The 22500-nt window shown below is 44.9% G+C and overlaps 2 protein-coding genes across 5 annotated transcripts in view; both read right to left on the minus strand.

The window, feature by feature from the left end:
• LOC311365227 (gasdermin-E-like) overlaps positions 1–756 on the minus strand; it is a 5217-nt gene extending 4461 nt beyond the window's left edge. The window contains exon 1 of the mRNA XM_084484756.1: positions 591–756. The gene's annotated coding sequence lies outside the window, so the exon portion shown is untranslated. The remainder of the gene's footprint in view (positions 1–590) is intronic.
• A 2970-nt stretch (positions 757–3726) lies between these two features.
• The window catches only part of LOC311364954 (oxysterol-binding protein-related protein 3-like), an 18997-nt gene continuing 223 nt past the window's right edge, over positions 3727–22500 (minus strand). Inside the window, exons 1-22 of one of the 4 annotated variants that reach the window (XM_084484461.1) lie at positions 21908–21980; positions 16982–17156; positions 16442–16558; positions 15356–15409; positions 15023–15136; positions 14705–14857; positions 14384–14474; positions 14081–14184; positions 13899–13988; positions 13163–13322; positions 12728–12852; positions 12283–12414; positions 11942–12035; positions 10525–10787; positions 9753–9890; positions 9408–9471; positions 9193–9271; positions 8647–8791; positions 7132–7276; positions 6613–6739; positions 6049–6171; positions 3727–4551 (exon numbers count right to left, since the gene is read on the minus strand). In XM_084484461.1, the coding sequence (XP_084340587.1) occupies positions 4455–4551; positions 6049–6171; positions 6613–6739; positions 7132–7276; positions 8647–8791; positions 9193–9271; positions 9408–9471; positions 9753–9890; positions 10525–10787; positions 11942–12035; positions 12283–12414; positions 12728–12852; positions 13163–13322; positions 13899–13988; positions 14081–14184; positions 14384–14474; positions 14705–14857; positions 15023–15136; positions 15356–15409; positions 16442–16558; positions 16982–17056 (2490 nt within the window). In that variant the 5' untranslated portion in view covers positions 17057–17156; positions 21908–21980 and the 3' untranslated portion in view covers positions 3727–4454. Of the gene's footprint in view, positions 4552–6048; positions 6172–6612; positions 6740–7131; positions 7277–8646; positions 8792–9192; positions 9272–9407; positions 9472–9752; positions 9891–10524; positions 10788–11941; positions 12036–12282; positions 12415–12727; positions 12853–13162; positions 13323–13898; positions 13989–14080; positions 14185–14383; positions 14475–14704; positions 14858–15022; positions 15137–15355; positions 15410–15962; positions 16022–16441; positions 16559–16981; positions 17157–20110; positions 20354–21907; positions 21981–22500 lie in introns of those variants that run through there. The other 3 variants (XM_084484460.1, XM_084484459.1, XM_084484462.1) reach the window with 3 other exon arrangements.

Here is a 22500-nt window from a genome sequence, read left to right on the forward strand (position 1 = left end):
TTATCATATCCATATTTCCCTGATTTAAATGTGGCATTGTAACTCCTTGCCAAGCCCGGTTACATAAATGTAGTGAAGCAAGCAAGCAATTTAGAGGGGTAAATCCAACGACTACTGGAAACGTTGTCTTAGTTGTGAGTAGTGAATAGTTACTCGAGTTGGTAAAGACAGTGTATTTTGCGCAGGAAAAAAGTATCGTTCACCCAAATTGTCGATTGTGCAATTGTGCACGCCAGCCTTCCCGGAATCCCACGCGAGCACGCGGCCAGCGCGCCTCCAATACAAATGAATGGGAGGCGAGCGCCACACTCGAGGACGCGCGTTTGTTGGAGCCGGGCCGTGGATTTCAGCCTGGAGGTGAGCGGACCGCGGTCGCACGCGAAGTGATCGGGCAGAACTAAAGCGCATTCAAACACATGATTTGGATTACCTCTGTATAGTGGGCGAGGACTAAGAAAACCAGAATGGAAAAAGAAACAGCTTGCCGTAACTTGGGCAGGCTTCTATAGTCTACTGTAGGACGCATACTGTTGGAACCGTTATTGTGAACAGATGTGCAATAAAAAATAAAACAAATAAGTGAAGCTTACCTTTTATTTAGGCCTTATATGATGATTTTGTGTGATGAAAAAAAAAGGTAGATTAAAGTAAAGCGATTCAACTTTTGTCTGTCCACGTGAAGTAAATGAAAACCAGAGAAAAGTAAGACACGGTATTGTACAAAAAGTGCCTACGTTATCGATCTCATCAGATAGCTGCTGCCAATGTGGAGAGTTGAGATGGAAATGGAGTTCACGCTCTGTGTTGGTCACAGATAGGGGCTGGCGACCACGCCCCCTCTTTAGTCCGAGCTATCCTATCCATCGCATACTCTCTCTCTCTCTCTCTCCACTCTCGCTCTCTCTCTCGCTCTCTAAGAAATAATGGTGACTGACTATCTTGGGAAGTTCCCCTGTTCAATTCGCTTTAACAGACCAGATCAGTTGAACTTGAAAAGTGGTGATGGGGTTTTATCAAAAGGTCATTTAAAACCTGTGGGTTTTAAATGAGGTCGGGGGACATTTTGGTGCGTGTCACACACACACACACACACACACACACACACACACACACACACACACACACACACACACACACACACACACACACACACACACACACACACACACACACACACACACACACACACACACACACACACACAAGTGACTAGACTATGGAAACAAACCAAATCCCCAGATCTTCAGGTATGGCATAAGACAATAGAACAAACATTGGAAATGGAAAAACTCACTCTAACAGTTAGAAATCAAATAGATTTCCCGGGAAAGGTTATGATGGGAAATAAAATAAAATAAAAAGCGCAATGACTGCGCATCTATTGTTGTCATACGGTAACGTTGATAGAGGCGAAACTCAAGCCCTGGGAAAGGAACGACACGAAACAGCGAAATGCTGATCCTCGGGAGCGGGTCCATGGACTCCAGCCACGCAGGACACACACAACCACGCCGGACACACACAACCACGCACAGCCTAACTCTAGCCCCGGGAAAGGAGCGACACACACCGCGAAACGCTGATCAGTGTCCCCCTCGGGAGCGGGTCCGTGGACTCCAACCATGCCGGACACAACTTAACTTGAGTGATTATTCCCATTTACAGCCGCTGGCCAATCAGTTGCCAGCAGCCTGTTTACGTCACACAAAAGTACCTACTCCGCTCGCTTGGAACCTCGACGGAGGTAGTACTAAAAAAAAAGTACCCGGAACTAGGTACCAGGTACTTTTTTTGTCAATGGAAACGCAAAAAAAAGCGGGGCAAGTCGAGGCGAGTTGAGTCGAGTCGAGCTGGTACTGTCGGTGGAAAAGCGGCATAATGTGCTAACGTGTTTGTTTGGTCAGGGTTAGGGGTAGGGCTACGATGCAGGAAAGAGAGTATTTAGATGCATTAAATGTGGCAATGTGGTGGCAGCATAGAGGGGGGTGACTCCAGGACGCTGGTTTCATTGTTAAGCCCTCAGGAGGTGTCGTGGGCCTAACTTAACGAAACATCTGTGAAAGAGGGTGCCCACTTGATAACCCCAATGAAATTCTGCTTACTGCATACTGCTGTATTTACTGCTGTTAGTTGGGCCATTTGTCTTGTGTTTTTCACCTTTGGTTGGAAGCTTAGTGGCCAGCGTGCTTATAAGGTTGGTTTGGGCAGGGGCTTCTGAATATGTGTTTTCCTTGGATTTTGGCACAAGGGATTATAACATCTGATCCTGTGTATCAGGGTTGCCAACTCTCACGCATCTGGCGTGACACTCACGCTTTCAAAATACCCCTCGTCACTCCAGACGGCCGCTAAATTGCTGCGGCTGTCACCCCACCCCCCCGTCAACAATTCCACCCGCGGACCCTGTTATAATGTCAGCATTATAAAATTCTAGTCTCACTCCGGCCAAAAACCAAAAGTTGGCAACCCTGGTGTATTAATGAAAAAAAGTTCTCCTAACCAGTCACAACAGCTCAGCTATTCTATATTTGATCAAAAATGTATTCAAACTTGATCATTTTAGCAATATTCAATTGTTAAACGATATTTGTTTCCAACTATTGTTTTCAATGGTGTGAATGTTTACATTGTCTACTCCAATTTGACTTTTTGAGCTCTGTTCAAATCTTTTCACTGTATTTAAGCTAGTAAACATTTCTTTACATCTTAAACTTTGTCACTTTATTAAAACATATTTCCAACCTCACCTTTTCAACCTTTTTACCTGGAATATGGCACATGCTACATGAGCCAACACCAGAGTGCATGTCCGTTTACCTTGTTACCTTGTTGAGTTCTGAATAAATAATGAGTTTAACACTTAGCACTCTGTGAGTCACACCTATCTGGAAACCAGTATACCACAGAGGTTTCCTATTACGTTTCATCATAATGCCAAAGTATATTGGCATTATGTAATAGTATAGTAATCAAAGTAAGGACTATGAATGCCTTACTATGCATTTCTAAATAACTGGAAATGCCTCTGGCACAATTTCAGCAGTAGCACGTAATAAGTAGTAATTATGTGCTAATATAAGTCTATAGTAGACTCTTATATTTTATTATATTTTATTGTCCATCTTTTTAATATTAGTAAATGTCATTCTGTTATGCACTTCAATGTTACTTTTAGTGTTAGGAAATGTCTTGTCTTATCTGTTGTCTTTTCTCATCACTGTTCACCATGGGGTAGTGAGAAACGTCTTCTCGATTGCTTTGTAGGTCTACATGTGAAGTAATTGACAATCAAGCTGACTTTGACTTTGGTAAGCAATGTATAGTCATCACTTGAGATGAGCCATCACAAAATACTGAAATAATAGTTTAAAACTAACTGAACTATTCATGAACTGCAGCATTATTAAGTGTTCATAAAGCATTAACAAATTGTAAGTTGTTTGTTTGTTTCTTTCTAAATTGTATAAATAATTTCCTCATTATATTCATAATTTATAACTTTCTAATGAAAACTCATGTAAGAAGACTGCTTTGCAAATGTTGACTTCATAATGAATTCACTCACTACTACATTATTATTGCTTCAATGTTACTTATTTTATAGTGCTACAATAGGAAATGGTCATATATGAATATGCTCATTGCATCCAACTCAAAACAAGGCACAACTTTTTGTTCAACCCATTAACATTTTATTGTCTTCAGACAAAGTATTATTGCATTATTTTCCCCCTCAACTGCGGAACATGTCTTACTATGGTAATGACTGATGGCGAAAAGGCAGAATTATGGTTGTAGTTTGAGTTAATGTAGTCCCAACACCAATAGGATGAACAAATACCAGTTTCACCTTTGAGTCCAATCAATCATTTTGTTTTCCACCAAACAGAATAAATCTGGAAATCGGATTTCATAATATCGTCAAGAAGTCTGCCTCAAATGGCAATCATAAGTCTGTTAGTGGTGTGTGTGTGTGTGTGTGTGTGTGTGTAACTTGTCTTCTCAGACAAGCAGTTGTCTGAGAAGAGCATCTTAAAAAGGCACAATTGTGATATGTGTGTGTGTATGGTTTTAATGAGACTATGCATTATATGCATTTGCAACACTAATAGCTCACTTGCCAATTCAGAATACACCTTCCGATGGAGTGGGGAAAAAAAAGATATAGGGTGATCAAACGTACCCTAAAATCCTGGATAAACATAACAACAAACTGTTCAGTTTTGGTCCTGAAGAGAGCGAGAGAGAAAAAAATATATATATATACGGAAAGTAGGAAGTCCATAATTGGTCACGGTCACCATGACTCCAGGACAGTTCTAGGTCAGCATCCTCCAGGAGCAGGTCAACTGGTCCGGGGCGTTCTTGCTGCTCGGCGGTGCATCGGAGGACGGAGATGCCCGACGCATGGGGCACAAGAAGGACAGAAGCCCGCCCTCCCTCCTCCCCTTTCATCACCACAGAGGGGCGAAGTCCATCTTGGCAAAACCGGGGTCTCGCCGCTGCTCCCAGTACGTGTTGTCAGTTACCCACGTGTCGTCCTTTGACTTTCTGTGAATGACAGAGAAACGCGGAAATACATTGTAATGCATTTTTCTGGCACATGCACATCGTGTGCCCACATCCTGCCGTACCGAAGAATGTGTGGCCACTAAGTAGGCCTCTCACCCTTCTTTAGAACTGCAGATTAAAGTTGACTTAAATTGCTCTTTAATACTTCCATTTATGTCCCAAATAACATAAAAATTATATGCTGCCTTGTATCTTTTGGCCAACAGAATCCATCCTCACTATTCATTTGACCATTTATTTTACCATCCTTGAACATTTTCACAAACAGCCAGTGTTGGGGCTAACGAGTTACAAAGTAACGGATTACAGTAACGATATTACTTTTTGGGTAACTACACTACACTACTTTATTAGACTAAAGGAACGCGCGTTCCTACGTTACCCAAGCCGTGTTTGCCTGTGTAAAATTCTGATCTGTTTAAGTGGTGAGTGCATGCGTGCTGCCTGTGTGTGTGCTGCTTGCCTCGTTGCCATAGCGATCGATTTGAGTGACGTAGCTGCTGGCGGGAAGGAGAGAGGGGAATGGAGATAGAGGTGTCAACAACTCCCCCCACCCCCCCGGCCTAAGAGCATTTCTGTTTTATTTTGATATTTCTTATTGAAAGTAAAGTAATAAGTAGTGAAGTTACTTTACGAATACAGTAACAAGTAAAGTAATCTCCTTACAATTTACAAAAGTAACTAATAATAAGTAACTAATTAATATATAACTAATTAATAATAACTTTTTTGGAGTAACTACCCCAACACTGGAAACAGCAATGCATATTTTGGTAAAAGGAGGGTGCATGTGAGGGTGTGGTTGCGTGTTTGCCGGCAGCGTTTGTTTGCTTTCTTTACTAGCGAATTTCGTCTGAGTCATCTGTGTTCACAAGAAACAATACTCTGTAGCAGAAAAGCAAGCACCGAAAAGCACAGTTTGTCAGCAGTTTTCTCTGTGAGTGAATTGGATCAACATCAACAATTTCACAGAGAATACAAAGCAAAATATTCAACACGGACTCATTGCATGTACGCCACACAACCACATGTGACGAAATTCGTTTGCAGAACATGCCCACTGAATGAATGTGCAATGATTTGTACAAATACATTCATCTTTATGTATCCAAGTTTTACATTTTTTAACTTTTTTCGCTGTGTGCAAACGTATAAGTTACAGCAAGACTCTCAAATCTAACACTGACTTGTGAAGTGTTGATCAACATTTGGGGATCGATTTTGAGACAATCTCTTTTTCTCTTTTGAGTCAAACATCAGTGTTTTATATATGGGAATTCACAGACCCATAACTATCAATCTGTGTTTGTTTACCGAGGTGTATAATTTGGTAGACAATTGTAGGATCTAAATGCATTGCTTAAGCTGCCCTTAACACCTGGGCAAGATGTACAGAATGCAATTTCAAACCAGCAGAAGTAACCAAATGCGGTTAATGGAACATTTTTGCAGCTTTTCACAAAAAAGGTTGCAAACCTGAAGAAGCGTGGCTTGTGAGTCAAGTTGTTGTCCTGCAGAACCTGTCTCCTCTCTCGCTGCAGCTGCTCCAGACGCTGCTTCTGTTCCTCAGCACCATCCACGTTACCCTCCTCCAACATCCTGCGGGAGAGAGACATAGAGACAGAGAGAGACGGACAGAGACACAGCGATATATAGAGAGACAGAGAGAGAGACAGACAACAAGAGAGTGGTAAAGAGACACAGACAGAGACAGAGAGAAAATGGATGCGATTGTGTGAAAGTGCACTACGTCGGTACATATAATCCACGCTATAAACATCGTCATCATTCCCACAACATAAACGTCCCCCGTCTCGAATTCACTTTGCGCGCTTTCCTTAACACTTTAATATCCCCACTATCCCTGGGTGACCCGGTCTGATTTGATATTTCCGTGGATTGATTTTAACCCTTGTATGTATTTATAATCATAAAGATTTTGTTTTTTATTTCATTACTCTATGTTAAGTAGACGCTATGGTCCCAGGGATACACGGCGAGGTATTGATGTGTGTGAGGCGGGGGTTATGGGGTTCGGACCTCTGGTCAGGCCTGAAGCGGGTGTCCGTGGGGGGCAGGAGGGCCCTCAGGTCTGGGTCCAGCTCGTTCAGCTCCACTGCAAACTGGGTGAAGCCGTAGAACTGCTCGTGGGCCAGGGGCATGGGGTCTGCGCGCACGCACACACACACACACACACACACACACACACACAAAGAGTAAAATAGATAGAAAATAAAGGCAACGTTAAAAAAGGATTTTAGAAAGGCCAATGTATTTAAGATCAGATCAACAGTCTCTCTGGTATACCCACGTTTTGGGACTCCAACTCGACCTAAAGGAACTTGGTCCTTTCTCTGGGACTCCAACCCGGATTCTAGGACTCTAACCCAGACAGAACTCGGGTCTCAAACCCTTTAAAGTTCATGTATCAGATCAACAGTATCTATCAGATCATGTATCTCTCTGATACCCACGTCGGGACTCCAACCCGACTTTAAGGAACTTGGTCCTGATTTTGGATTATATGTTTGTTGTTACCGAGTCCTGAGGGTGACTTACTTGCTCTCCAGATGCAAGTGGACATGGGCGGGTCACCTTGGTAGAGGCCGTCATGCCACTTGCCAAATATGGAGTGTACGACCCTCCCATCCGCGTCCGTCACCACGCCTTCGATCTCGTTCACTGTCGAGCTCCACGACTTTGCCTGCAAGTCAGGGAGAACTCATCATCGGAGCATCAGAGGTAGAACGTACAAGAAAGGAGTCGGTACTCAAAAGAGATTTTATAAAAACATCATTATATTAGTGCGATTAGTTAAACGTGTTATTAACGGCGTTAACGCAAACCTATTTTAACGGTGTCAATTTATTTATCGCGAGATGACTTCTTTTTGGCCTAGCAAACTTGGTCGTTTTTTTCACATGCTGCTGCAACAACTAGTAACATTAGAAAAAGTACAACACCACACCGGATCTAGCTAGACCGGAAACAAAACAACAAGCACACCGCACACACTTGTTTTGGCTTGAGAGCCGCGGAAATGGATGACATTAGATTCTGAATGGAAAGTTTACTTTTAAAAAGTCCAAAGTGATGTGTGTTTTCTTTTGTCGTTGTGAACTGAGCTATCATCGAGGCACGTCCAGTATGAAATACCACATGGCCACGCAAACAGCTGATGCGAATTCTCCGCCCCCTCGTATATGTATATAAGATATACATATATTATAATATATACTATATCATTGAAATATAATTGAACACTACAGTATATGCCAATGTTGTTTTCAATAAAAAAAACATTTGCACAAAGCAAGCAATCCACTTTTCCATGTTGTGAGCATTAAGAGCATAAGAGCATTAAAATGAGACAAAAATAAATCAGAATAGATACAAATATGTGATTAATTGTGATTAATTGCGAGTTAACTATGACATTAATGTGATTAATCACAATTAAATATTTGAATCGTTTGACAGCACTACGTTGAATATAATGAGTGAAGTATGAAGATGCTGGCTCTGAGAGATATGTTGTTCAATCTATCCACAAGGGGGAGTTGTTATACTTTAAAGAGACATTTTGGGCCTAGTGAGGATGCACGCAAAGCACACACAGACAAAGTTTGTGTGGGATTATGAAACCAATAAGTTCTTACTTCAATAATTCGGAAAATATATCCAAACACATATATACATCCTGCTTAGAAGCAGAACTTCGCATCGCAAGAATGTGATCCGATCCTCCATGATTTAACCGGGTCATGCCAAATGTTAATGCTGGCCAGCCGTGCGTGTTGGCAGGCTTCATATGAAGGGGAGGGGAGACCCTCTGCCATATTACTGGTTGAAAGTTTAAGCAGCCGCCATTGCACATCTTCACAACCAAACAATGCATCTGGAGGAGAAGTGGTGCATACTCCGCGCTTTGCCGTATCGTTTGTATGCCATCAAGGTTTCAGAAAAAAGTTCAGTTCAAAAGTGAGTACATTCAGGTGAAAATGTGTCACTGTTCTCTTGAACGGTGAGAGGAATAGTGCAGGCGTGTGAAGCATTAGGCCAGAGTCTCCGGACCTTGACGAAGGTGACTTTGCACTGGCAGCCGTCGCTGTTGAGGTTGCGGACGGTCATCTCCCCGTAGTGCTCGATCCACCGCTGACCGCTCAGGATGTTGTGGATGCAAGAGGTCACTTTGTTCCACTCGTAGTGGTCCCCGAACCTAGAGCACACACACACACACACACACACACACACACACACACACACACACACACACACAGACAGAAAGACACACGCACACACACACACGCACACACACACATACACACACGACAGACACACAGAAAGACACACCCACATGACGACACACAGAAACACACACAAAGACACGCACACAACCACACCCATACACACAGAAAGAGACACACACAGAAAGAGAGACACACACACACACGCACGTTTAGGCCTTGTGAGGCTGTGATACAGGAACATGACCTATATTGCGTAGGGTATTGACGACGATTTTACACATGCAGTTGGTTGCCACGTGTCGACGTGGACCATATGCAGAGAGGCGTGAAATGAGATGCTAATAGTATACAGTGAGCAGAGAAGACCTACGCAGGTAGGGTGACATGTGTGGTTCCCATGGGAACTATCTCCATGGATTTCCCCCAGAACTTGTTCTTCCACCGCATGTCTACGTGGGAAAGAAATACAAAGAGAGAAAATGGTTCATCGGAGCACAGCGACAAAATGTAGCCACAAACGCACACGCATACTCAGGGGGGTGGGTGGGGGTTCATGTCCCTAACAAACTGGGCTCAGTCGCTCACCTTGGCGAAAGGTGAAGTTCTTTGAATCGCAGTGACACGCGGAAACAGGTGGGTGATGACTCACCTGCCCAACGGAGGGGGAAAAAGTGTAATATTCATGTTATTTATGTTTATTCATGAGTTATTTGGATTTTCATATGCAGATGTACTTTCATTAAAAGAACAAAGGACAGAAATGGAAATGAAAACAATCAAAGAGTCTAAATTGGACAGTGCATTATGGAGATCTGTTTATTCAAAAGATCAGATGAGGGTCGAAATGTAAACGCGAAAAAAAATGACCAAATGACGAATGATCCCCGAGCGTGTCCCAGTCTCTGTCCCCGTCACTGTCCCAGTCGCTACCTGCTCAGCGATGAAGCGGAAGCCCTTGTCGGTCCTGGAGCACTCGTAGGTCTCTCCCAGAACGGGGTTGAAGGGCTTGCTGCCCGCCCGGTGGTAGCTGGACGCGTACGCAGACACCGCAAACGTGGCCACGTACACCTGCATGGAGACAACCGGGAGACCTACTGCTGAGCCATGTCTGGTGAAGTGCAAGCTCGTCGTACATTCAATCCCTCAACGCAGAGGGTGGGATTTGGGTATGGAGCAATCGGTCATGTTTGCGAGTTTTCTTCCAAAATGGAGTGAATATAAATCACATTCCCCCCTCAATGCTGTAGCCAACTAGCCTGACATTGCTATTTCTAATGCATGACTGTTTGCGCTAGTCTCTCCACCCACAATCAAACAGATGCATCCAATCTGGTGTGGTGGTGGGGTGTAGCCAGCAGTTTGGTTGACTTTAACTTGTCACCCAAAAGGACCAAACATTCCATGTTTACATCTTATCCTGAATGGTTGCACAGTCTAGTCAAGGCTCGTGCCGGGATCATCAGGATCAGGATCAGGATCAGTCCATATAATCACAAAGTCGCCCACAATATCACTTTTCATCTAAAACGGTGTTTAAGGGCTTGGTTTTCCTCCCAAAAAAAATTGTGTTGAGAAAAATCTAATGGGTTGTATAATAATAAAAATATATACATAATAATAATAACAACGTGTTAAAAAACAACAACTAAGAGGAAAAAAGATGAGGGAATAAGAAGTGAAAGGCATGAACGAGGACACGTACCATGCGCTGGTGGGGGTCCTGCGTGTGGCTGGCCGTGTCCAGCAGCTCGCTGTACTCCAGCTCCTCGCAGAGCCTCTGCAGCGTGTTGATTGGCTCGTTGAGCTGCACGGGCATGGCCACCTTGGACAGGTCCTTGCCGATGTTGTTGCGCAGGATGTTCCACACGCTCACGCCGCCGCAGCCCGGGCTGGGCGCCGGCAGCGTGGAGCGGCGACGCACCAGGGGCTCCGTGGTGGAGTACACGCCGTCTAAGGGCGGGGGTCCTGGGAAGGAGGGAGGGAGGGGCGAGCATGATTACAAAAATGACACTGACTGACACACACACACACACACACACACACACACACACACACACACACACACACACACACACACGCACACACAAACACACACAGCTTCCGTCATATAAATGTCATCATGTCAACATCTTGATGCCTTAAAAAATTACTACAAGTAGACATGCGAACGGACACACAGACACACACACAATCTGTTTTACCATATAGTCATTAAAAGGATACCTCTGGGATTTTTCCACCCTAACCCTATTTTTATTCTTGGTCAAAGTGACTAATGGCGAAAACATTCTTTGGAAATTGGCCCAGCATTGAGCAAGAGCGCTTCAGCCATTGCAGAACCGTGTTCAACTGCAATGTAACCATCAGGGGCAACAGCTCCCCGCCACTGTACTTCCTCTTCAAGAGCCGGTTTTTTTTCCACTGACAAGCTCAGATTATTATTATAAGTGACTGACAACATTATGGTAAGGATCCCTATGGTAAAATACAACTTTTCCTCTTGAACACCAGCCAAGGCAGCAGCCCAGGGCATGGGTCTCCAGGATGGAGGGGGAGGGGAGGTTGGGTCACACTGGGGCAGTGTGGGGACAATGGGATTCGAGGGCTGTTTCTTTTATTTTGGGCTACTCCCCAACGCCTCAATTTGGCATAAGTGGTACGTTGCTAGCGTGTGGCCCGAGTCAGCTTGATCACACTTCGGGGCTGGGTGAGGCTGCACACCTGTGGTTCATTGTGTAATTAATGCATCCAGAATAAACCGGGCCACAACCACACACTCAGGAGGACTCTGACACGGCAGCAGGGAACACCTACTCTGTGTATAATATTGCTCAAACATTATAATTAGCCGGTGTATCAACCTTTGTCGTTGCAGCCAGGAAGAGCTGCAATGGCTGAAGCCCTCTTGCTCAATACTGGACCATTTTTAAATATGTTGTATGCACAAGTTACACTTACACTCAAAATGATGGGGAACTAGGGTGCAGGTTGAAAAAGCCTGAAGCTGAGCCTTTAAGCACACACCAACAGAGACTTCAAATACATGCCATTTAGAAGCAGGTAGGAGACTACCTGCTTCTGCTAACAGACAGACTAAAAACACACACACACACACACACCTAAGGTTTGCCTTTCGTTGCCCCCCTCGTTGCTGTAGGTATCCATGGAGACACTGTCGCTGACATCACTGATGTAGGAATCGTCATCGGACGCCTGCAGGGAAACGAATCAATCACAGAAAGGTCAGCGTGTGAACTCCATTGCCTGGCACCCAAAGCTTCCCCACAACATAGATAGGGGGGACATTTGTTGGCAGGCAGGCAGATCTCAGTAGGCCCTAGAAGCGGGGATTATTTAGCTGGATATATAACATGGAACTCAAAAGATTAGTGGACGGACCAAAAATAAATCACCATGAATGTTCCAAGAAATTCTAGTAATGCAGAGGGTGACATCTGACCTCGTTCTCCGAGGAAGAGGATGAGAGGAAGTACTCGTGTGCGTCGAAGAACTCTGACATGGAATCCGTGATGGAAGCTTTGCTGTCGTTGGACGCCTGGTGGACGAGGGGGCGGGACGTGTCTGGGCAGTCCTGATTGGATGAGCAAAAACGGCCATTAGAACCTGCGCTGTGACAGGCTTTTCACCACACCCATCCATTGTTGTTCAGACTTCCTTCAGATAAAACCCATCCACCGCTTCAAACAGTGTTTATTTGAAAAGGTTGAGGTGCTTTGACGTGGTATTTTTATTTTTTTTAGTTATAGTATTTTTTTTGTATATTTTAGGATATTTTTAGAACTTGGTAACTGGAATGAAAGTGGCGTTTGCATTTAGCAGTGTTACATGGGTTTGGTATAAAAACCCACCCAGAGTAAAAACCACCTGAGCAGCTGCTGGCTTACCCCGGAGAAGGCAGTCTTGAGGCCTAAAACCTGTTGCGTCTGAGGAGCGGTCAGGTCCACGGTGTGCCTCACACGGTCTCTTTCCATGGACAGAGAGCTGAAGGCTGACTTCAGCGTGGTGTGGACTGCAGAGACAGCAGAGCATCAAGGTGAGGGAGTTTTGCATGCCTTTACATGCACACAGGAAAGCCGATTGTTTCCCAGACAAAGACGCCAGGGTAACGTAAGCCGGTTTCCCCGCAGAGGGAAAGCTAGATTACCGGACCTAGGTCAACCGATCTTGAACCAAAATCTGCGTTTTGTTGGACACTAGGGTTGTATGTCGCCTATGTAGCAGGCCTGTCACTGCCAAACTGGCAGTGACAAAGTACAGATACCTCCATAGGGGCCAACACGCAACTAGCCATAGCTAATCCAACCGTGGTAGGCACTCACTGTTGTTGGCCAGTCTGCAGAAGTCCTCCTGTAGCCGGTTGGCGTCGGTAGGCGAGTCTGGGGACTCGGGGCAGGCGTCGGGTGAGATGGGCTCGGCGGTGGAGAGGTTGGGATTGGAGGCGTGGAGGCGAGGGTTTTTGGAGGAGATGCAGCTGGGGACCTGTAGGGGGGAAGAGAGTGAGCGCGCCAAGACAATTATCTATCCATCCATAATCAATACCCCACTGGTTCATCATGACACACATTCAGGTGCCTTCCCCTCGATCCACATCTGGTACACAGGGCTTAAATTTCATTTTTCAAAATGGGGGGGGGGGGGGGGGGGGGAATTCCCCCCTTAAGTGCTCCACATAGCGATTGAAATAATTGCCAAGAACAGCACATGGGTCGTGTACAACTTTTGAGAGGGAGAGCGCGAGAAGGAGCAAGTGCGAATGGGTTCTGTGTGCCTGCACGCGCATGTGTGTGCATGTTTGTCGCCAGAGCAAAGATTGTACAAAGGACATGCACCACCGAAATCGGAAGACGGTTCGTCACGTGACGTCAATAAGACTCCGAATTCACACCGTCGCGTTCTTATAAATTTATCAGACAACAAAGTGAAATTTGTGCGGGATTGTCCCGCATTATGCTGGCCCTGAGTTGCGGGATTTGAAAAGAAATATGCGAAATACGGCGCTGGGTACACCATCGGGGCCGAGGGAGCGTTTAAACGAGGACCCCGTGCACCACTAACCTGCAGGGAGGCTTTGCCGTCCTTGCCGCTGTTCTTGGAGCGCCACCTTCTCGGACGTTTCTCCTTCTTTGGGACGTCATACGTCGAGGCCTTGGGTAAATGATATAGCAGATCTTTACTATCTGTTATTTGTTTGTTGTATTGTGCGTGTGTGTGTGTGTTGCGTGCGTGCACGTGTGTACCTGTAGTGCACTTATGGCTGGGGCGGAGTACGTGCGGTGGAGGACCTCCATGCTCTTCAGCAGCAGGTTGAGTTCCAACAGGTAGGACCCACACTCCTCCAAGTCTATCTCGTGCACACACACACACACACACACACACACACACACACACACACACACACACACACACACACACACACACACACACACACACACACACACACACACACACACACACGACACCGCCATTGGAACATTTGGCCCTCATGCATATAACATGCATGAGGCATGCATCATGTTCACCGAGGGTCAGAGAGCACGAACCTCTGCAGCAATTTTCCATGTCCTCCGAGGTGTGGAGCCAGGCACTGAGCTTGGCCTGGTGGACGGACGCCTGCTTGGTGAGCGTGGCCCTCTGCGTGGGAGAGACGGAGGGAGGGAGGTTTAGTTTGAACAACTTTATTGTACACTCGTTTGTGTGACACCTTACATCCACAACTGTGTTCCTATTCATGAGCTACTGAAACTTAAGTTATTCCAACAAAACAATGTATATCATAGTCCCACGGCTTTATGACCAGCATACTGTACTGCGGCGCTATTCACTACCGCCATCCTCGTCATACTCCTCATGACGTAGCTCACCTTCCTCATGGAGTCGTTGAGGGAGGCTGAGGGCGAGGTGTGGGGGTGGAACAGGTGCCTCTCGTGGGGGTACATGGCGATCTCGTTCTGACGGAACACGCGGTGGTTGCGAAGCTTCCCCACCCACTCCTCAAACAGCTCGGGGGACTTCACCTGGGCGCGCCCACACACGCACACATCCAATCATATCGACGTAAATAAATCCATTCTATGATTCCATTTGATTGACTGATTGTCATTTAGCAGATGCCTTAATCCAAGGTAATGTACCGGGATTATAATGTATGTGCATGTATGCGTGTTTGTGCGTGTGTGTACCTTCAGGTGATAGATGTTGTCCTCGGTGTCCAGGTCGATGCACATGGCCTTCTTCTTGATCGTCATGACGGACAGACCAGCGTCGATGCAGCCGTGCAGCTTTCCCTTCCTCAGCTGGCCGAGAGTAGGAGAGTGAGTGAGTGAGTGAGTGAGTGAGAGAGATAGAGAACAAGACAGAGACAGAGAGTGCAAGAGAGAGAGATTTAATTAGAATCCATGTGCGTACATGTACATTTCAATGTGTTTTTGCGTGTGTGACTGAGTGAACGAGTGACTGAGTGCGTTAGTGTGTTTTGTTTAGAATAATGTGGAGCCCACAGGGGAAATACCTACATCCGCTTCCCGCTTTGAATACTTCAGAATGCCTTTCTCCAGAACAAAGTACCTCTGAAAACATGAGGGAACAATTAGGGCATTAACCAAAAGCACAGTATTGTACCCAACTCATACTTGGCTGTTTTTGTCCACTACTGGTTAGGTTCCTGGTTTTGATCCTACAGTAGAGAACATTTGGCTTTGGTTGCCACGTTGCCATAGCAACGTGTTGCTTTGTACACCTCACTCTACATTTCTGTGTTCCTCTTTGAAGAAACCTTTTAAATGTATGGTTACACAAAGGCACACGTTAGGATGAAACATGAAAGTTTTCTGATATTTTTTACCTGAATACTTTAGAGATTAATCACAAACATACAAACTATCACTGAACAACGTACTACAGGAGCAAACCTGGAAAAGATAACGTTTTCAAAAGCAAATGTGTATGGAAACAAACACCTGCTCCCAATGCACGATGTAAACGGATCCCTTTAAAAAGGTACAACTGTCAAATAAGTCCTCCACAAAATGGGGGTGGCATATAACCAGAAAGCTGTGGTGTCCAGCCTTATCGTAACAAACAAGGAAACGCACACTCCCTCCCAAAGGTCTTTGGTCCCACCTCCTCACTCTACTTAAGAGATCCGACGTCCTTGTACTCAGACATGGTTGACAAGAGGTTAGAAAACGCCCTCTGGGCAGCACGGCTTCTACTTCATCCGCCCATGTCGAACTGAGGGCAGACTGGACGCCGCATCGACGGCAAGCGTCACTTGAGGTACAAAGTCCTACTGCAAGACAGAAAGGGCCGGCAATAGCTGTGCTAGCTGCTAACCAGCTAGTTCATTTTTGAAATTTTTTAACACGTATAATCTTACACATTACACCTTTTGAGCCTTTGGGAGGTTCTTCAATACCGTCACCTTGTGTGCTGATATTCACGAGCGCAAACATGAGTCATGAGAATCAACAACGATTATCACTCATCCTGTCACTAGCAGTCAATCAAATACCTTTTTGGAGGTTTGTATAACCACAAAGCTCACGCCGCTCGCAGCGATGCTAGGTGCGTGATAGTTCTAGCGTTCTCCGGGCGCTCACCTTGTGCCATCCCTTCATGGGCCATTTCCGTCTCTTGAGCAGGTAGCCCTCCTGGCTCTCCGGCTCCTGAATGTTGGCCGGCACTCCCCTCAGGCCCTCCACGATCTCCCAGCTGTCCTGCGGAGTCCAGGCAGGGGAAAGAGAGAAGTTTTAGAGGTTTCATTATAAGATCTTGCTTTTTACTTTTTTACCAAAACACAACAAAACTAGCGTGTAGGCAGTGGGACAGGTTTCAGGTGTATCTTGTGTTTTGACATGCACTACATGATGATGTGAATCTTTAAGCATAAACACAATAACATCTTAAGAAAGAAAATATCAAGCTTTTATTTTGTTATACTTGGGGTATAACAAACTATAAAAGTATAACCAACCATTCCAAAAGAATCAGCGTGATAATAGACTTAAACAGCCTCTTGAACACTCAAACAGACAAAAACACACGTCCACATTCGGTTATGACTGTCTTGGCCTTTGAACCAATAAGGGCTGATCTTAAAAGGTACTTTTTGCTTAATCTCTAAACAGCAGAAACCCGACCTGTGCACTTGAGCGCTCGCCGTCGTGTTTGGACGAGCCGCTGCTGTCACTGTGGGTGGGCGATGTCGACGCCATTTCGTTTGTCTGCAGTTTTTTCTGTGGGGTCGCTGACTAAGATCACAATGAGGGCGGTGCCTTCTGCATCACCCTGATCTCAAGGAAGACTCGACAAGTCCTAGGGTCAAAGGTTAAAGACAAGGAAAAAGAAAGTTAGTTTTAACACAGGAAATCACACTGAAAATATATGAAATGCAAGACCCACAAAAGGCATGGTGAGAAAACACACATCGGTGGAATCATAGTCGCGTGATTCTTGACAGGAATGAGATCACACATCCCCAGCTGATAAGAGTGTTGGGAGGTTGTGGTTGTGTATATGCACACAGTCACGATGCAGGGTTACCCTTTGATACCATGATATCACCATGTTGGTACGTTGTGGGAAACTGCGATAGACTGTATTGATAAAGTCCTATCAGTTGAGTCTGGTGCTAAAATTAGAACATTGCGACGCGTCATAGATCATGATCAGTCTTAAAGGGTATAAATAAATCGTATAAATAAAATGAAAGGAAAATAAGAAAATGTAATTATCATTTAAAAGTTTTATTTATGTGTACACACATGACATGATGCTGTGCATCCGGATGTGTTGTGCTTTTCTTTTTGTTTTGCAGACAAACAACAACCGACAACACATCAGTGCACTACATTGTGCATGATACAATCCTCTTGAGCTTGCAATGACATTACAAGAGAATGAAGATGGAGAAAAGGCGACTCCATCAAGAACCCAAGCATCTAAAAAGTAGGAAGAAATGCGTCATTCACACTTCCAGTAGCTGTGGTGCAACAGCCAGCCCACCCTTCCCCTTGTTTTCATAAATGTCGTGTTTGAGCATGATCTGATGCAGGCTGAGTGTGCATGTGTTGATCTGCAAGCTGCGGGTCTGGCTGTTTCGTGTTCACGAGCCACTCCCTCCATTACAGTTAGAAAATGCCACTGCCACCGTGAATGCTTCAGTGTCCAAACACACAGTGTGTGCATATGTGTATATGTATGTGGTCATGTGCATGAATTAGGCCACTAGTGACAACTTTTTAATTTAGTTTCACTATTCTGTCTGGCTATGAGTGTGTGTGTGTGGTGGGGTTCTGTCTTTCCGTGTGTGGTGGCAGGGGGTTGTGTGTGTGTGTGTGTGTGTGTGTGTGTGTGTGTGTGTGTGTGTGTGTGTGTGTGTGTGTGTGTGTGTGTGTGTGTGTGTGTGTGTGTGTGTGTGTGTGTGTTCATGTGCTAGTTCCCTGATGGCTGACTAAAAGCCAGTAACATGCCCAGTACGTGAGTCATCAAAGGAAAGAATGTGGTCGGCACTTTGCGTCGAAAAAACCCTCGCAACGAGGCACTCTGGGTAGTAACAGTCAAAACACACCACTGTATCAGTATTGCAGCATAAAGAAGAAAGACAAGCCTTGGTTATGGTTCTTACTACTGTATACTGTTTATACTCCATTGGGGTTTCAAGGTTTGAACGCTTTGTGAACTCTGTAACTCTTATACTCTAGGTCTATTCTTATTTCTACGTCTAGTAGTAACATCTATATAAAATATTAACAACACCGACTTCTAAATATAAAACGGAGCACTTGTTGTAACCATGTTCATAGGATTGTCAGGTCCCCGCTGTGTAAAAAAATGCAATGCACTTCTCAGGTTAATGTGCTCTTGACAACACTGAACCACAGGCACACGTGGTAAAATAACAGACACATTGTTCCAGCATCGTATCTTATATCACTCACTAAATACCCTGCTGATAACATCCCTCTTGAATAAACAGTGGCTGGTACTACCGAGTATCACTTTATGAAAACACCCTTTCTTCCATCATCAAATACTTGCAAGCCTTCATTAACACAAGTGTACCAATTTCAGACAATAACATACGGATTAAGAAAAGACGCCTACATTGTTGTTCTCTTAACCTTTAAACCTAAACTACTCGCGTGCGAGTAGTTTAGATCACTTCATCCCGATAAGAAGGTTGAGGCGCAGATAAAGACTGTTGACTTTCTTCATAAAGCCTAGGCCTACTTACATGGCACACTGTAAATATCCCCTTCGAAATGGGACAGAAGCCTGCCGCTTTCCCTAGAACATCTCCCCAAGCGTGCCCTACTTACCCCGAACCGAGCCAGCACCGTAGCATCGCCCCGGCCACTGACACCAACACTAGCCCTGGGTGTAAGACTAGAAGACTGTCAGGTGGCGACGGCTTGGGGTTCTTATGTAACACATGAGTCAATCATTAATGGAGCTACACCTTGTGAAGGACATGCCAAGATGGAATGGAGGTAATGTTGGCCTTAGTCAAAGTCATCAAGGCGATTGTAAAAATAAAGGAATGCAAGTTTCAACGTCGGAAAAAAACTAGGATGACATAAGGGGGGGATGGTGTTTTTCAGCACTAGTTTAGTTATTTTCTTCTTATTCAGCAGTGAGATCAGGAACAAGGAGATGGTCAAAGGTCATGTATATAGCCATATAAATCCTACAAATGTGTTCATTTTTCCCAAGGATTAGGAAAATGTGTAAGAAATTAAGATTTACATTTGCGACGTATTGTCATGCAAAAGACAGGGGTTTGCAAAGCAGGGACACAGCAATGTTGGGCATTCTATGAGGAAACCAACAAGTTAGGGGCCGAGACTGTGTGTGGCTGGCCAAATGCTATCCCACTTCCTCATACCACAGCACCGCTGGGCAAAGAAAAAAAGTTGTGATGTGTTATTGATGTGAAAGATGTGTTACTACAATTTAACGGCACATGCTGCTCCTGAGATACCGCTGAGGATGCATCGTAAGTCTACTTTTCCCACCTGTTGTATCAGAGTCATACACAGTGGCTCCATAGAGAACCACTCCAGTCTTTACCCATTACTTTTACTGAACAACAATGACTTGAGGGGTTTCAATGGATGGACATATAAATATACTTATACTATATGGAGGCTATGCAAACACCATTTCTCCATGTTGACGCAGTATATAGTATAGTCTTCTGCGACTCAAAAAAACAATTGTTGAAGAACAAAATGTCAAAATACGTCAAATAAGGAAACTCATATTACCTAATCCGCGACTGGTATTTTAGTCATCTGGTCAGATGAACCAAACACCACAGTATCGGTATGCGGGCCGTGCATCAATCTCTCCCCCCGTTGTGCCACCAAAATCTAGCGTTTCAGGAAATTGGCGCGGTGGTACCGTACGAGAGATTTTTCCTCCACTGAAGCTGGCAAGCGGACTGAAAGCCCCCTCCTGGGAACACGCCGCTCTTGGACACAACAAGTGGTCTCGCTTTTCAGATCGTCTCCTCAAAGAGCTTTAATTAGCGGAGACAGATTTCTCCCTCTCACAGCTTTTTCCCCAGCCTCGGCGCTTGACAACATGCATTCACATTACTGTGTGAATTGTTTTTTCAGTGGTTAAAGCGCAAACGATCCAGATACAGTGGAGAGGAGCCAGTAAGACGTGAGGCATCTAGCTTGGCGTCGACACATAGCCAGCACTCTACCCTGTAACGTGTCGTTAACCATCCCATAAACGCCATTTAAACAGCTTATGGTAACACTGCTTTTAAAAGGCTTATCAGATGTTGTAAGCTGCTGTCCCGACTCCCCAGCCAGATGCTACAGACCAGTAGCAACTTTGTACAGTACGGCATGATATAATCTGATGAATTACTACATATTCCCAGGTTCAGCGCTATAGCAACACATGTGCTGACAGCCACACACACACACACACACACACACACACACACACACACACACACACACACACACACACACACACACACACAGTTCTCTAATTGGAGTATTTTCTGTCCATTAGCAGTTTCCATGATTCCAAGACAATACTGCTGAAAGCCTGAGGGACTGTCAGGTTCCAGGGACGGTGTGGCCCCATGCCAACACACACAAACACAATCCTATTGTCTGCACGTATCTCATATCTCCCATTACAGCCCAACAGGGTCAACATTAAATCACAGTAGACAGGCCGATTGTATCTCCAAAAACAAAACTCCCAAATCTTCCGGTAAAGCTTCCACTGTAGAATTATGATGTGAAATACTCTTGAGGATCTGCCAATATATACATATAAAAAATAGGAGGCTCTGTAAATAGACAACAAGGTCTGAAACATCCATCACTGAACACCATCGTTAATGACGAGCCATAGATCAGTGTGCTACGCCTCCCCTCATATGACCTCATGAAATCTGAACCAAGCCGGCCAGGCTACACTGCATTAGACTGGCCTGAGACCTGAGAAATGGAGATAATAGAAAAACTAATTAGCATGCCCGCATATTCTTTCTTGACATTGTCGTTCTCAAAAGAAGGACCACAAAAGCAATGGTTTTCTATTGCACTGGAGCTCAGGCATGGAACACCAGCGCGCCAACAGGAGTTTCCATGGAGACTAAACCACAAGCAAAGACGGGTGGAAGATTCGCTTGTTTATAGGCTTGAAAATCTGAAGCCATCAAACATGACATTATTAATAGCAAATGAAACATCCCCCCCCACACACACCCTAAAGGTTGTGATTGGGTTTCAACGGCAGGCATCACATGAAATAGACTACAAGTTGTGATTTCAAAACAGAGCAGTGTTTTTTTTTTTGCAATGCCGCAAAAAAAAAAAAAAAAAAGGCTAAAGGCTTAGCAGATGAGCCACGTATTAGACAGCTTGAAATGGGTGTGTCAGAGGGATTACAGGGTTTTTCCGTTTTTGAATTAGTGAGTATGCAGATATCCTAGGCCTATCTATAATTTATGTGTTAAAAAAAAAAAAAAAAAACACGACCTTCCAATATGACCTATCGGAACTTGTAACGTTAGACGACGTGGGTCCTACCTGTGGCGGAGAGGTAAGCACCATCACCAGGCTGTCACTCAAATCCATAGCCATAGACGATGCTCGCCCAGTGGAGAAAGGAAGGGAATACCAGCGGATAACCTCTTTACACTTTGCCATATCTCTATAAATGGCACAGTGTAGTGAGTGTGCGTGTGAGTGTATGTCAATGTGTATGTGTATGTATCTGTGTATGTATGGGGATACGTAACTAATAACGATCAATTAATAAATAACATTGCGTTTTCCTCCACACCTGGACGCACGAATGTTGGACCAAGTAGGCTACTCCAATAGCACCAACAGAAGGCTGAGCAATGCATTGAGGGCCAGCACAGGTGTGTGTGGAGCAGAGGAGTAGGTCTGTATCGCGAGCTGCCAACACCGCACTTCAAACTTCAGCCCAGAGAGCGAAAGCCTATTGATAGCACCACTACGTTTTGCTTAACGCCGAGCATAACCACCACCCAAGACAAAGTAGACGAAACTGGTCTAAAAAAAAACGCTTCACAGGAGGACTGGATATCTGTCGTTTAAAGTTTCATTAATAATTCTATCGAAAGCGGCGTTTCAGTGCTAGTAACGACATGTGA

The sequence above is a fragment of the Micromesistius poutassou genome (genome assembly GCF_964030765.1).
Source record: "Micromesistius poutassou genome assembly, chromosome: 20".
Classification (NCBI taxonomy): Eukaryota; Metazoa; Chordata; class Actinopteri; order Gadiformes; family Gadidae; genus Micromesistius; species Micromesistius poutassou.